Source organism: Quercus lobata, chromosome 8 (assembly GCF_001633185.2).
Source record: "Quercus lobata isolate SW786 chromosome 8, ValleyOak3.0 Primary Assembly, whole genome shotgun sequence".
Taxonomy (NCBI): domain Eukaryota; kingdom Viridiplantae; phylum Streptophyta; class Magnoliopsida; order Fagales; family Fagaceae; genus Quercus; species Quercus lobata.
The window spans coordinates 50,075,866-50,089,968 of record NC_044911.1 but is presented as its reverse complement, the minus strand read 5'-3'; the positions used below and the strand labels follow the sequence as shown (position 1 = coordinate 50,089,968).

General features: G+C 34.5%; 2 protein-coding genes across 3 annotated transcripts; both read right to left on the bottom strand.

Moving 5' to 3' along the window:
- Positions 1-4,288: 4,288 nt before the first annotated feature.
- On the bottom strand, positions 4,289-8,919 carry LOC115957014. Its single transcript, XM_031075261.1, has 3 exons — positions 8,653-8,919; positions 8,412-8,558; positions 4,289-4,432 (listed from the first exon to the last, which is right to left on the bottom strand). Exons 1-3 carry the CDS (start codon positions 8,917-8,919, stop codon positions 4,289-4,291), a joined length of 558 nt encoding a protein of 185 aa, XP_030931121.1.
- A 3,223-nt stretch (positions 8,920-12,142) lies between these two features.
- On the bottom strand, positions 12,143-13,736 carry LOC115957510. Of its 2 annotated transcripts, XR_004084369.1 has the most exons (4): positions 13,441-13,736; positions 12,718-12,864; positions 12,322-12,574; positions 12,143-12,229 (listed from the first exon to the last, which is right to left on the bottom strand). XR_004084369.1 is itself a non-coding variant. In XM_031075767.1 (3 exons), the coding sequence occupies exons 1-3, from the start codon at positions 13,657-13,659 to the stop codon at positions 12,431-12,433; spliced, it is 510 nt and encodes a 169-aa protein (XP_030931627.1). In that variant the 5' UTR covers positions 13,660-13,736; the 3' UTR covers positions 12,143-12,430. The 2 variants fall into 2 exon arrangements, 1 of the variants encoding a protein (XP_030931627.1); XM_031075767.1 differs by having other exon boundaries at positions 12,143-12,574.
- Between the last annotated feature and the right edge of the window lie 367 nt (positions 13,737-14,103).

Below are 14,103 nucleotides of genomic sequence, written 5' to 3'. Positions count from 1 at the left end.
TCAATTGTCCTAAAAATTTAAATTGTAACAAAATAATAAATTTAATTACTTAACCATAGCTCTAACACTCTTACTCATGTCAACTTAATAAATGAGGCCCAATGGGTATGATTTTCAAAATTTTAAATAAGAGGTAGAATGGAAACAATGATAGAACTTTCTCGTAACTATGTGTTTCACCAATAGTAACTTGCCATGTGTATGAATTTTCTTTTCCATTTTTAACTTCGGTTATTTATAAGAAAAGTCAAACAAATACATGGTAAGTCATAGTTGGTGTAACATAAAATGGAAAACAAAAGGTAAAATAGAGGATTTGTATTCAACTAGAATCTTATGCTTTGATATCAAGATAAATTACCGATTATGCCATAAAATTATCAAGACAAAGTTTGGCTACAGCTCCACTCAATATTTTTTTATTAAATGCGAATTTTTACAAATCCACCAGTGGATTAAATTTTATTTTTATATTCCTCATGCTTGCAAAATTTCCAAAAGATTAAAGATTAATAACTACTTCATCAATTAAATGATTAAATTTTAAGTTTATGTAGTTTAAAATTAGGCGTAAATGCACTTTTAGTCACTACATTTTGCACTTTTTCCATTTTGGTCCATATATTTTATTTTTTCTTCTTTTAATCCCTAAACCAATTAACGCGTTCCATTTTGGTCCTTTCCATCAGTCAACCTATGGAAATAGTTGATGTGGCTGCCGGAGGAATTAAAATATTATAAAAATGCCACATCACCCTTGACACATCAGCATATAAATTTAAAAAATTAATTTATTAATTTTAACTAAATAAAAAAAATTAAAAACGAATCATTTAAAAGAGAAATTAAATTAAAAATTTTTTTTTACATTATTTTCTTCCCAGCCATCATGAAGAACATGTTCTTCCTCAAATAATATGTTTGGTTGCTAAGGAAATTAAAAAAAATCAAGAACATGCCAACATGGAACACGTAAAATCAAAGGGCACAGATCTACAAAATACAAAGACCTTTAAAGATTCAAAACACAAAGAACACAAACCCAAACCCAACCCTCAAGCTCTAGCAAACCCAGAACATCACATGAAAAATCAAACCCTCCATACAAACATCAAACCCAGAAACAAACCCATAAATTTCAAACCCAAATTCGAGAAACCCATAAACAAACCTAGAAATTTTAAACCCATCGATCTAATAGAGACCCACTGATCTATGAGAGATTGGAGGTAAACCACCGCCGACCTCAGCCCTTCCACTGTCACGCACTCAACCCCACCATCCTTCACATCAACACAAGACATAGCCCCAACGTGCAACTCCTTCGCGAGGACCGAGCACTTGGACTCGAGCGAGGCGTCAACGGCATTGGTGAAGAGGAGGTGGAGGGAGCCGGAGAAGGTGGAGGTGATGATGGGGGGTTTGTGCGTTGGGGTTTGGGAGGTCTTGAGGGAGGAGATTCGGGAAGGTGGAGAAAATGTGGATTGAGGGGTTAGGGTTAGGGTTTGGGATTAGGGATTGAGGGAGTGGATTTCGAGAGAGGGGGTGTTGGAGTCGGAGTCGAAGAGAGAGAGGACGGCGAAGCGGTCGAAGGCGGAGAGCTGAGGGAGCCAACGGATGGCGTCGATGTATTTGGTTTGTGGGAATCTATGGATTTGAGGTGGGTCTTGGAGGGTTGTGGCTGTGATTGCCATTGTCGGAGTTCTATTCTCTCTAAACCACCGCCGGCCCCCTTCCTCTAGATCTGCTCCAAATCGCCGGCCTAATCTCATTCTCTCCCTCTCTCTCTTTGAACTCTTTTTTTTTTTGTTAGAGCTCTCTCTAAAATCAGAATATGGTTTAAAAAGGTTTGATAATAAAAAAAAAAAAAAATCGTTTGATGCTTTGAGTAACTCACTTAAAGAAAAGTAAATACACTTAAAACTAAATTGATCTAATGATAAATTTTTGTTTGGGTTGGTTGAGATGAGAGAATAGTGTGCTGGGTTTGATGATCTCTGAGGTGTTGAAGTTAGGTTTTTTCTTCTTGCTTTCATTTATGTCCTAGTGATCTGGGTTTGAGTTCTTGGGTTGTTGGGTTTGTGTTCTTGTGATGGATTTGAGTTCTTGGTTGTTGGGTTTGATTTGGGAAGAATATGAAGAACAAGTTGTAAAATGAAGAACAATCTAAAGAACATGAAGAACAATCTTAATTCATGTGAATTTTAGTTTTTAATTCTGTTTTTATTTTTATTTTTTTAGTCAAAATTAATAAATTAATTTTTTTAATTTATATGCTGATGTGTCAGGGTGATGTGGCATTTTTATAATATTTTAATTCATTCGGTAGCTATCTCAACTATTTCCGTCGATTGACTGACGGAAAGGACCAAAATGGAACGCGTTAATTAGTTTAGGGACTAAAAGTGGAAAAATAAAATGTAGGGACCAAAATGGAAAAAGTGCAAAATGTAGGGACTAAAAGTGCATTTACGCCTTAAAATTATGCATAAAAAAATAACTATAGAGCATTCACAGTGGTGATTGTATTATGGCAAAAAAAATTATTTTAGCTCTCAGAACCTCAAAATCAAGTTTTATCAATGGTGCTATAGTTAATTTTTTTTTACAAACTAGCTATAGTAAACTACCATCTTTGGCAGTCTACTGTAGCAAAAAGTTATTAAAAAAAACATTTTTTTTATTTGTGTCTCTCTCTTCTCTCATTAAAAAAAAAATGTTTTTTCTCTTTTTTTTTTCTCTCTCTCTCTAGTCTTTTTTTCTTTCTCTAGCAGCTCCCTCCCTCTTCTCACTCTCAACTGAAACCAAACCCTCCCAAAGCCCATCTTCTCTTCACTCTTGCCTTTGGGTTCGTTGAGATCATTGTTTTGGGTTCGTGGGTTTTGTTGCTGATGGGTTATTGAGATTGGCGTTCAGGGTTCTTAATGTTGATGGCAAGTCGTTTTTGGGTTGAGATTGGGCTAGGGTGGGGTGGGTTCTGGCAGTGGATGTGGATGGTGGTGGCTAGGGGTGGTCGTGAGAGAGAAAGAGACACAAAAGGAAGCATAGAGAATTAAAAAAAAAATGAAAAAATATTTAAATGAAAGTGGTAAAAAAATAGAACCTTTGATATTAGGTGTTTGGTAAAGTGAAGTGTTAAAATAAATAAATTAGTTTTTTGAGTAGTTAAAAAACTAAATTTTTTAGTACCACTATTGTGAATACTCTTATGAATTAAATAATAAATAACATCCAATCGATATGAAATTTGACAATGTTGTAGGGAATTTAACCGAATTCCCAACCTGTGAGAAACAAAAAAAAACAAAAATAGAGAAAACACACGCCAAAGAAAAACAATTACACGCACAAGACAGTGTTTACGTGGTTTGGCAATTTGCCTACGTCCACGGAGTTGCAAAGATTTCACTATTATCAGAAAAGAAGAAAATACAAGATGCGGCTACAATTATTCTTCACAATAAAAACATGGCAACCAAACCCACAATAAAAACCCTAATCAAAGTCGGTTTCTATTATACAAAATGGGCCAAAAAAAAATTTCTCGGGCCATTGCCCCCAGACCCCCAAGAAGCTTGTCCATAACGCTCCGACTTGGGCCTATCGGCCCAAGCCTCCGCTCCATGGACTAAGCCTCAGTAAATCTCCCATTATAAACCACGAAATATTATTCAGGTCGAGTCAGGTCATCGAACCAGATCAAACAAAACTAGACTCTACAAAGCCCAACAAACAGTGTGTTCAAAATATATAAAACACGCAAGAAAACCATTATTAAAATTTATAATTTTGTAGTCAAACTTTATCCATTTATCGATAAAAAAACTAGAAGAAGACTCTTGACACAAAAAGTCTCAACGAAATTTAGAGGATTTCTCCATTAGAGAGAATTCGGGTGTGTTTGGTTTGTGTTCAAACAATAATTTTTAGTTTTTAAACAACATTACATGTATTTTCATACACTTTTTCACCCACACGTATTTTTATAAATGTTTTCAAACAACAATTTTCAGTTTTTAAACACATGTACCAAACGAGCCCTTCATATCTCCAATAGGTAGCACCATAGAACTTGTCTAGGGATCCAACTTTTTTCATTGCAGGTTTTCGACAGAAACAGCCTGAAGACCAAAGAAAAAGAAATCATACAAACAATATAGACGTGTATAAGAGCAGTGTTTAAAAAGCATAAATACAATACAACACACGACACTAGTAAACTTTATTATTCCCAAAGGGTAGAGATTCAAACTGAGATATCCAACTTCAAATTTGTTGAACCGCATCTTCATAACTTGGCACTGGGCATGTTATCGAATGTAGCGCGAGCAGTATAGGCTAACTTCCCGGTTTTCTTGAGCTTGAACTCCACTGCAACAATAGTCAAATTTGTTCCACTCCTTAGCACAGAGACATCGACTATCAGCTCTGCCTGTGTGTAGATAACAATTCCATCTCACAGGAGATTTGGAAAAAAGAAAAAGAGAAAAAGAATAGAAGTTTGAAAGCAATAAAATAAATCACATTAATCATCCAGCATTTGTAATTTTGTATGAATATCCTAATGCCAACCAATGAAGCACGGGTGTGTTTCGGGACACGGGTGCAGGTGTGGGACTCGGCGATTAAAAAATTATTAAAAATATTTTTATATAGTAAATTTAATATTTTTATATAAAAAAATTCAAATAAATGGTAGAATTTATTATTAAAAAACAATTATTTATGATTTGTTTCTAATAAAATCAATACTTTTGGTAATTGTAAACAAAAAACCACATTTCAAGTAGGTTCCTTTACTCATTTTCCAATTCCCAAGCCCACCCACATTAAATAATTGACTTTCCCACCTACTTATTTTATATTCTTTTATTACATACCTTTATTCTTCTTCCATCCCTTTTTTTGTGTGTGTGTGTGTGTGTCTTCTCATCTTCTTCTTCCTTCTCTTTTTTTTTTTTTTTCCTCTCACAAAGCCACATGAAGCGGAAGAATGGCAGCCGCTGCCCATTTCGGCTTGTTTCGGTGGCCGTTTCCACCGGAATCGGCCTGTTTTGGCCTAAATCGGCATGAATCAAAAAAAAAAAAGGGAGAGTCGGACGCCGGATTCCATGTCAAGCCGCATCGGACTCCGATGCGGCGACCTTGGAGCCGCGTTGGTGCTTTCTAGATGCTAACCATACAAAAGCAAAGATATAATGGCAACAAGTTAGCATAAGTTGGCTTTAGCCAAGCATTGTCTTCTTCTGTGAGACTGACCCAATTAATGGCCTAGCAAAAATATTTCATGACAAATACAACACATGACTCAATACACTATTATCATCCTTTTGGCCTCATATTTGAGATGTAGGGTCTTAAAGCATATTTAGTGTCTGTTTGGCAAGATTATTTTTGCCAACTTATTTTACTATTCAACTTATTTTTGGTATTATTTATGGGTCTCACTGCACTTTTTGGTACTATTCATGGGTCCTATTGTACTACTTTAACTAACTTTTACCATTATCTACAGTATTTTCAGCAAAAAGTTTTCAGTTTCAACAAAATAAATAGATCCCAAACAAACCATTAATTGACAGAAATTATGCAGAGTAAATTATACCAACCTTTATTTTAAGGTTTATATAAATGCAACAAAGATATGTTCATATTATCTCACATTATTGTTGCTTCCTTAATGGAATACTCCATTTAAAAAAAAAAAAAAGATCCATACCTAAATTATGGATGAAATGACACTACCCGTGAAGCTTAGATAAATAAGTAGAAATCCTTTTTTTTTTTTTTTTAAATTAATATTATCTCATGGAAAAGTCACACGTGAGAGAGAATGTATTCATCTATTGCATTATAAAAACTTCAATAAGGAGTGTCATTTTGTTTATTGTTTGATGGGAGTATCATTTCATGGAACCTTAAATGAGTTTGGTGTAATTCAACCAACTATATATTAAATAAATTAATCACTCTTAATCTAATTCTCCCAAGAAGAATGAGATTGCAGTTATATCTTTCCAATAACCCTAGCCTTTGGCTTACATATGCTCAGCTTTGCACCCCCTTCGCCATCACATTATATTCCAAGGCAACTTGAGTTTGGCATTTCACAGAAACACTCCAACACTAAAGAAAAGCTAAAACTCTTAACAGTGCCTTTCTAGCTAAAAAATGGTGGCATCAGATGTATGATGATAGCATCAAATGGCAGGACATCCCAATTCACGACAGAAAGCTGTAAAACCATCTTGTTTGTAAATCTTAAAATTCTAAAACTTATTCTACTTCAAATGCTAGGCAGAATGCAATTTGAACAGGGTCGACCGGATGAATTTTGGGGACTAAAGAGAAAACTTTAGGTCGGGCTTTTTATTTTTATTTTTTTTTTATATTAAGATATAAATTAAATCATATTTATTTAATTTTTTATATAATTTTTTCAAATTTGAAATCTATTTTTCTCCCTTTATGAGATGAAAAATTACTAATTAAATGTTTGTATTTAAGTTCCCCTAACACAATTTATTATAAAAAAAATGTTTATGAATAAATAAAACACGAGTTATGATAGAAATTTATAATTTAACCAAAATAAAATAAAAATTTATAATTAAATGAAGTAGCTAAAAAAAATCGAACCATTAATGTTGAATGTGTTATAAAATGAGAAGGCAAAATAGATAAAATAGTTTTTGGTAGTGCCAAATTGCTAAATTTATGGCTCTAGAAAAGCTAAAAATCATCATAGTGCCTCTCTAAGCATTAGTATTGGTGGAAGCATTTTGCTAAAATGCTAAATTTACCATCAAAATATAGTAAAAGTGAGCAGCATCAATAGAGCCAAACCCATATTATTTTGATGCTGAGCTACAAATGTATTATTTTATTGTGTTGGTGGTGGTAGTTATTTATTGTAGTAAATATATTATTTTATTGTATTATTTATATTATGTTATTATGTTGAATGCTAAATAAAACTATTGATGTTGAATTTTTTATAAAGTGAGATGGTAAAAATAGATAAAGTAGCTTCTTATGGTGTCAAATATCTAAATTTTCGGCACCATCAATACCATGCTCTAAGCACTCGATAATTATGGCTAGGGCTGTTCATGGGTTGGGCGGGTCGGGTTTTTGCCCAACCCGCAACCGACCCGTCGGAGATCGGGTAGGGAAGTGCCGGACCCGCAACCGACCCATATTAGGGTCAGGTTTTACGGGTCGGTTTCCCGTCGGGTGAGCGGCAGTTTAGGGTGAGGCCAAAACCCGCCAGAGAGGACAAAAAACGTAGAAAATCGATGAGATCTCTCCCGATCCGTCCAAGATCCGATGCGATCTAGCCGGATTTGGCAGAGATCTCACCAAATCTGATGTTTTTTCCCCCAAATCGTGCTGAGAATCGTCGGATCTGGTGTTTTAGTTGCCAAAATCTGCCAAATCGTGCTGGAAAACTCGCCGGAAAGCTTGAAATCGCAGCTCGTCATTCTCTCTTCGGGCGGGTCGGGTTGCACAGGTTTTGAAGGAAGGGAACCGAAACCGAACCGCCAGCGTCGAGTTTTGAAGCTCGGGACCCGCATCCGACCATCGGAGCTGTCGGATCGGGTTGTAACGAGTCGGGTACGGGCAGGTTGGACGGGTTGGGCGGGTCGGCGGGTGAGATGGACAGCCCTAATTATGGCACACGAATTTTATGAAGCCAGAATCAAATGGCAGGCACACCCCAATCCACAATATAAATTTATAATTCTTAAATATCTAAAAACCCTTTTGAGACATCAATTGCTAGATGGAATGCAATTTGAGTCCCACCAAAAAAAAATCCTACATCCTCCACATATAATCAGGTTAAGATAGTAGTTTCTCAAAGAAAAAAAAAAAAAAAAAAAGTTAAGAATAGTATAAAAAAAAAAGGGGTCCGGCTCCTCTAAAACAGATGAATGACACGTGGCGACTATAAAATCTAACGGTAAAAACAAGGCCACATCACATTATCATTTATTTCTCTTTTACCCCCACTCTTCCGCAGCAACCCACGACTCACACACCAAACACCACTGCACCGAATCTGAGAAACCATCACAAACAGAGCTGCAAGAGAGGGAGAAAGAATGGGCTGAGAAATTGCGGAACAACAACAAAGGTTTCCTGTGTGTGTGTGAGCTAAATGCTAATTGCTAGTTGTGGTTGTGTGTGTTTCACCGGTTTGGATCTGCACTGGTTGGTTTGTTCGTCTTTTTTTTAGTTTGATACTGACTTCTCTCTTGCCATTTCTACAGTGAGTTTTTGTCATGGGTCTGGAGAAGAGCCGGACCCTAGAAAAAACATATCTAATTTGTAGAAGTAGATAACACAACAGTTGAATTGAAAGAAGCACAAACTGAGTAACCAAAAAGTGAACCCAAAAAACTCACATGGATTGGAGCAGCGGAGAGATATGAAATGCTCATATCTCCAAGAAAAATATCCTTATCCTCAGCCACCACGCTTCTAGCACAAGCGATTGACACCATCTCAGCAATTGCCGCAATAGCCCCTGCATGCAACGAACCATAGATATTCTGCAAACCCCATGAAAAAAAAAGTCGACTTTTGATGAAAAAAAAAAAAAAAAAAAAAACTAGATTTATAGTAAAACAGAGGAGAGTTGGTTACAGCGAGAACGGGTGTGACAGTTAAGAGACAGGTGATTCGGCCACGTAGGACTTGGTCGGGTTTGATTGCGTCGCGAATGAGATGGGAGTAGAAGTACTTGGTATTGCAAAAATCTGGGATAGAATTGGAGTGTGAAACTCCTAATTTTTTAAAGAAACCAGTGATAACAGAAACATATTCAGCAGAAACGTCGTTGGCTATTGTTTTTGAGGAATTCGACGACGTTGCTTCTGCCTTTGGCCAAGGAGTCGCTGTCGGTTTTTCCATTTTTTTTTTTTTCCTTCTCTCTCTTCCTCTTTCTTTTTTCCTTGTCGGTCCATCGGCTACAGAGACATGAATCATGATACAACCTCTTTTCATATAATACAACGTCCTCGTGTCGTGCTCTCAAAATGCTAAATAACTACTTAGGTATGACGCAGCAAAATTCTTAATATGAACAAATAAGAGTATGTTTAAATATCATTTATTTTGTTGAAAATTAAAAGTTTATCGTTGAAAACACTGTAACAAAATAATTTTTTAAAAACAAAACACTATAGCAAAACCCATGGCTGCGTTTTTCAATTTTTGGTAGTTCGTGAACAATATTCATAGGACCCATTAAAAAAATGCAAAACGCAGGCTCATCTGCTCGCAAACGCACTACATTTCCTTTTCTTTAAAACTAAAATGCATTTTACTTTTCTAAATGTTGCATAAATAATGGATTTTCTTTTTATTAGATACATACCAGATTTTATTCTTTACTAAAAGGCCAAATTCATTCTTTTTATTTTTCTACAATATGTGAAATGAAAAATTATAATTAATGCAAAACTATTTTCATGTACATTTATGTAAGTACTCAGAAATTGATGGCCCAAGCCCACTTAGAATAGTGATGTCTTGTCCTTCAAAGCAAGTCCAAATAATAGAATTTTTGTAGAGAGTGAGAAAAACAATTCAAGTGCAGCTCAAAACTAAGCTTAAGTTTATGGCCGAAGAATTCAAAGTATTATAAGGGTGTAATTCAAGTAATTGTCACGAATAATTCTCTCCTCAGGTTTGTCTGAGGATTGGTTTCTTATACATGAATATTCCTGGTTTTACACAATGTCTCACACTATTTCATTTTCTCTCTTTCTTCAAGAAAAAATGTTCAACCCTTTAACTAGGAGGTTCCCCTCCCTTATATATCCTTCCTTCTTGCATCCTAACCCTTCATCTGTATGCATCGGGGCTTTTCTCAAGATGCTTGTCCCAATAAAGTTCTACTAAACGTGGTAGAAGGGACTGCTAGTTGTGAAAAACAGTTCAAGTGTCATTTCCTCATTAATGTAGCTGTTAAGGTTATTGCAGGGCATTCAATGCGGAGGGGGAAGGTATGCCTTTCCAGGAAACTTCCTCCCACCATCTTTGCCCCCCTCATGGTCCTTCCTCTTCTCCACAAGCTCTCATGAAACACTATTCTGTATCCCCTCACATCCTCAGGGTCGGTGAAGTCTTCGGGGCGGATACCTTTCTACGGGTGGGATTGTAAATGTACGAGATGTTTTCATGTTTTAATCCTCTTCGGTCCTTGGACCTCCCACAATTTCCATTGACATTATTTTTATTATATACCAATCATAACCAAAAAAATCTCATGAAATTTTGAAATTCATTGTATATATAAACTTAAGTTTGCATTTTGGCAAATTAACTTCCATGACTTTCATCCCCTTCTCCCGCGCGAATTAGAGGCGTTATATTTATGATCTATTTGGAAACAACTTATTTAGTTAGTATTGTATAAAAAAGCTAAAAGTTAGATAATTACCCTTTTTTTTACTAACCATATGAAAAAGCTAACAGTGTTGGAAATTTTAGCTCCATTTTAATGCTTTTTTTATGAATGGCTCTATTTTAATACTTGAATATGCAAAATAACTTTCAAACATGAAAAAAAATATATTTAATAACAACAACAATAATATAAAAATCGTTTTTTGGCTTAGCTATAATTTACTATCAAGTTTGTTATGCTCCAATTAAGATACATATTTCATCAAAACCATCAACTAGAGTTACCAAAAAATACCATAATATTAATGGTAATTATAACAACAGTCAACTAGAGTTTGACAAAAAAAAAAAAAAAATACCATAACATACAAAAAATTGGATTTGAATTAAGAACACAACAGCCGATGCACATACAAAAAATAAGCTGATTTTTTCCAACAATATAGGCTCACATACAATGCAATGGGATCCATGGATAGTACAAAAAAGACTAAAAGTTGATTTAAGCTAAAGCTTAAATTGCGTTTGGCATTGACTAAAAAATGTAGCTTTTTTTTTTTACTATTTAACTTATTTTTACTACTATTCATGGATCCCATTTCACTTTTGGAATTATTCATGAATTCTACTGTACTATTTTAGCTAGTCTTTAACTTTATCTACAGTACTTTCAGTAAAAAGTTTTCAATTTTAGCTAAATAAACCATTCACAAACGGACATTCCAAAGTGACCTCTATTTTTTTCATACCAAAAAAAATAAAATAAAATAAAAACCCATACTTCTGGATTTTTTTTTATTTTTTATTATTTTATAATTCAATAGTTACAATGGATTGTGGGGACATTTGAGTCCTACATACCTCCGTAGAAAATACTAAAATATGCTAATTGAGTTAGAAGACTCTTAGATTTCGTATTTCTTTCAATACCAAAAAAAAAAAAAAAAAAAAACCTCAAAGATAACAGTTGAATAATACATAAATCTTTAAGTTTATTTTCCTACAATTAATTCTAATACTCTACTAATTTAATAATTCCACAAAAGAAGAAAAGAATATACATGCATGTTATACATAAAACACGAAATAAAGTTAAATCACCTATAAATTTAATTTTTTTAAAATTAACTTTTCTGCTAAAAGTTGGCAAGATTATAGTTATACTTAAAAAATAAAATAAAAATAACAAAAATTCGTTGAGGCGCTTAGTTAAAAATCTGTAAATAAGCAAATTAGTTACTATTAAAAAACCTAATCCAAACCTATATAATATATACCGCTTTAAGAATTGACTCCACAAGTGTGGAAACTCAAAACTAAACCTGAAAGAATTGGGTTTCAAAGAGTTTCACTAGCCACCACAGGCATTGGAACTGACTGTAACATGTCGTATCGGGCAAGTCGAGTTTTGCAGGTGATTGGATAGTCCTGCCTGTAACAATGTCAATTACATACAGAGAGAGAGAGAGAGAGAGAGAGAGAGAGAGAGAGAGAGAGAGAGGGGCAAATGAAAAGGGACCATACTCGAAGGCTCATAGCTAAAAAATCAGCTAGCGGACCTTAAATTTGGCAGCACCAAGTTTGGCAGCAATGAGTTTGGCACTAAAAGTACCAAAATCACTTAAATTCGAACCACTCAGCAGTTAAATTTGGCACTTAAAAGTACAGAATTCAGCATGACTTCAACACTATTCCGCAATTAACTTCAAACATTTGGCAAAACACTAAATTATTTTATTTTACAACAACATCCCACCAAATTTTTCACATATCAGATGTGAAAGACCATTATCAGCTAAATATCATGTATGTCATTTACTATGCTGAATCGCTGCAAATTTTACACCAATTTTTTTTCGCATATCAGATGTGAAAGACCATTATCAGCTAAATATCATGTATGTCATATACTATGCTGAATCACTGCAAATTTTAGCAAGTTTAGACATGTTAATTGGGGAGGGATTCAAATTAAAATTCCAACATTCAAATATGTCAAACCGCAAAGACTTCACAACTTGGCGACGGGCATATGATAGAAAGTAGCACGAGCAGTATAGATCAACTGCTCAGTCTTGTTGAGTTTGAACTCCACTGCCACTACAGTCAAATTTCTTCCACTCCTCACTACAGACCCATCCACTAACACCTCTGCCTGTGTATAGAGAAAAAAAAAAATGCAATTTCACTTGTGGGGCTTCTTGGCATATTGATAATAGTCTATTACACAACATAACAAGAGAGAGTACACTTTATTAGGAGTAAGAATTGACATTATTTCGAGGAAGAAAAACTTACATTAGTTTGAGCACCGGAGAGATATGATATGGACAGTTCCCCAAGAAAGAGTTCCTTACCCTCAGCCACCACAGTTCTAGCACAAGCAATTGACACTATCTCTGCAATAGATGCCACTGCCCCTCCATGTACTGAACGATAAACATTCTACATAGCCATGATAATGAATCAATGATAATATACAAATAGAAAAAGTAATTATAGGTTTACATTGTTCTATCAATGCAAATTTTTAGACTAAAAGAATGCACATTGTACACATTTGCAAAAAATGTACAATATTGTACGCTGTTTGCAAATTTTACACATCTAATTTTACATTGCTTAAACTAAAAATTTTTCTAAAAAAAAAAAAGAATCGTGATTTGACTTCTTTTGTTTTCAGACATCCTGATCCTAGAATTTCCCTTCTGTAGACTGTCTACCTCTAATTAATGGAAAAAGAAAGAAAAAACCCAATCTACTTTTGTGGTTTCATTTTCTCAGCAGTCAAACAAAGCCTAAACGATTTCCCTCTTACTCATACCCAGAAAGTGCAAAGCCAAATCTTAATAAATTAATAAATAAACTTCAGTTTTATCTTTTACAGGTAGAGATTTTTCCTTCAATTTCTTTTCCTATAAATTTTCTTGGTAACCAAACAGTTCCCAGAATACAACGAACCAAAAAATTAAAATTAATGACGAAAAAACAAAAGAGAGAAAGAAAAGTAGAAATTGTTACATTGATAGCGGGTGTGATGGAGAGCAGGCAGGAGACTCGGCCACGTAGGATTGTTTGGGGCTTGAGATGAGCGCGAATCAGATCAGAGTAAAAGTCCTTTGTATTACAAAATTCTGGGACAGAACCGGAAATTTCTTCGTCCTCAAACATAAGCTTGACCGCAGACACATATTGAGGATGTTTTTCCTTGGAGTTGGAGACTGTTATTGAACCAGACATCGATTCTTGGATATGATTTATATAAGTGGTTATTGAAGGAATCGCCTTTGTTTCTCTCTCTCTCTCTCTCTCTCTCTCTCTCTCTCTCTCTCTCTCTCTAACAGAATTCTACTAACAAAAGTTTGAAGTAATTTTAATCTTTATATATCATAATTTTTTCTAAAAGTGGCGCAATATATATATATATATATATATAATTAATGTGTTTTTGTTGCATGGTTCAATAATTATTAATAAAATTTTGGACCACCATAATACCAATATATACATAGATCTCCATATTATTGTCTTATCATGAGAAGTCTCCCCTCAAAAAAAAAAAAAAAAAAAAAAAAAATCATGAGAAGTCAATAAGAAATTAAAGATAATTACTACTTTTGAGCCCCTTTTTTTTTATATACATTTTAAATGAAGGTGGGGAATTTGAATGATGGATAGCTCCTT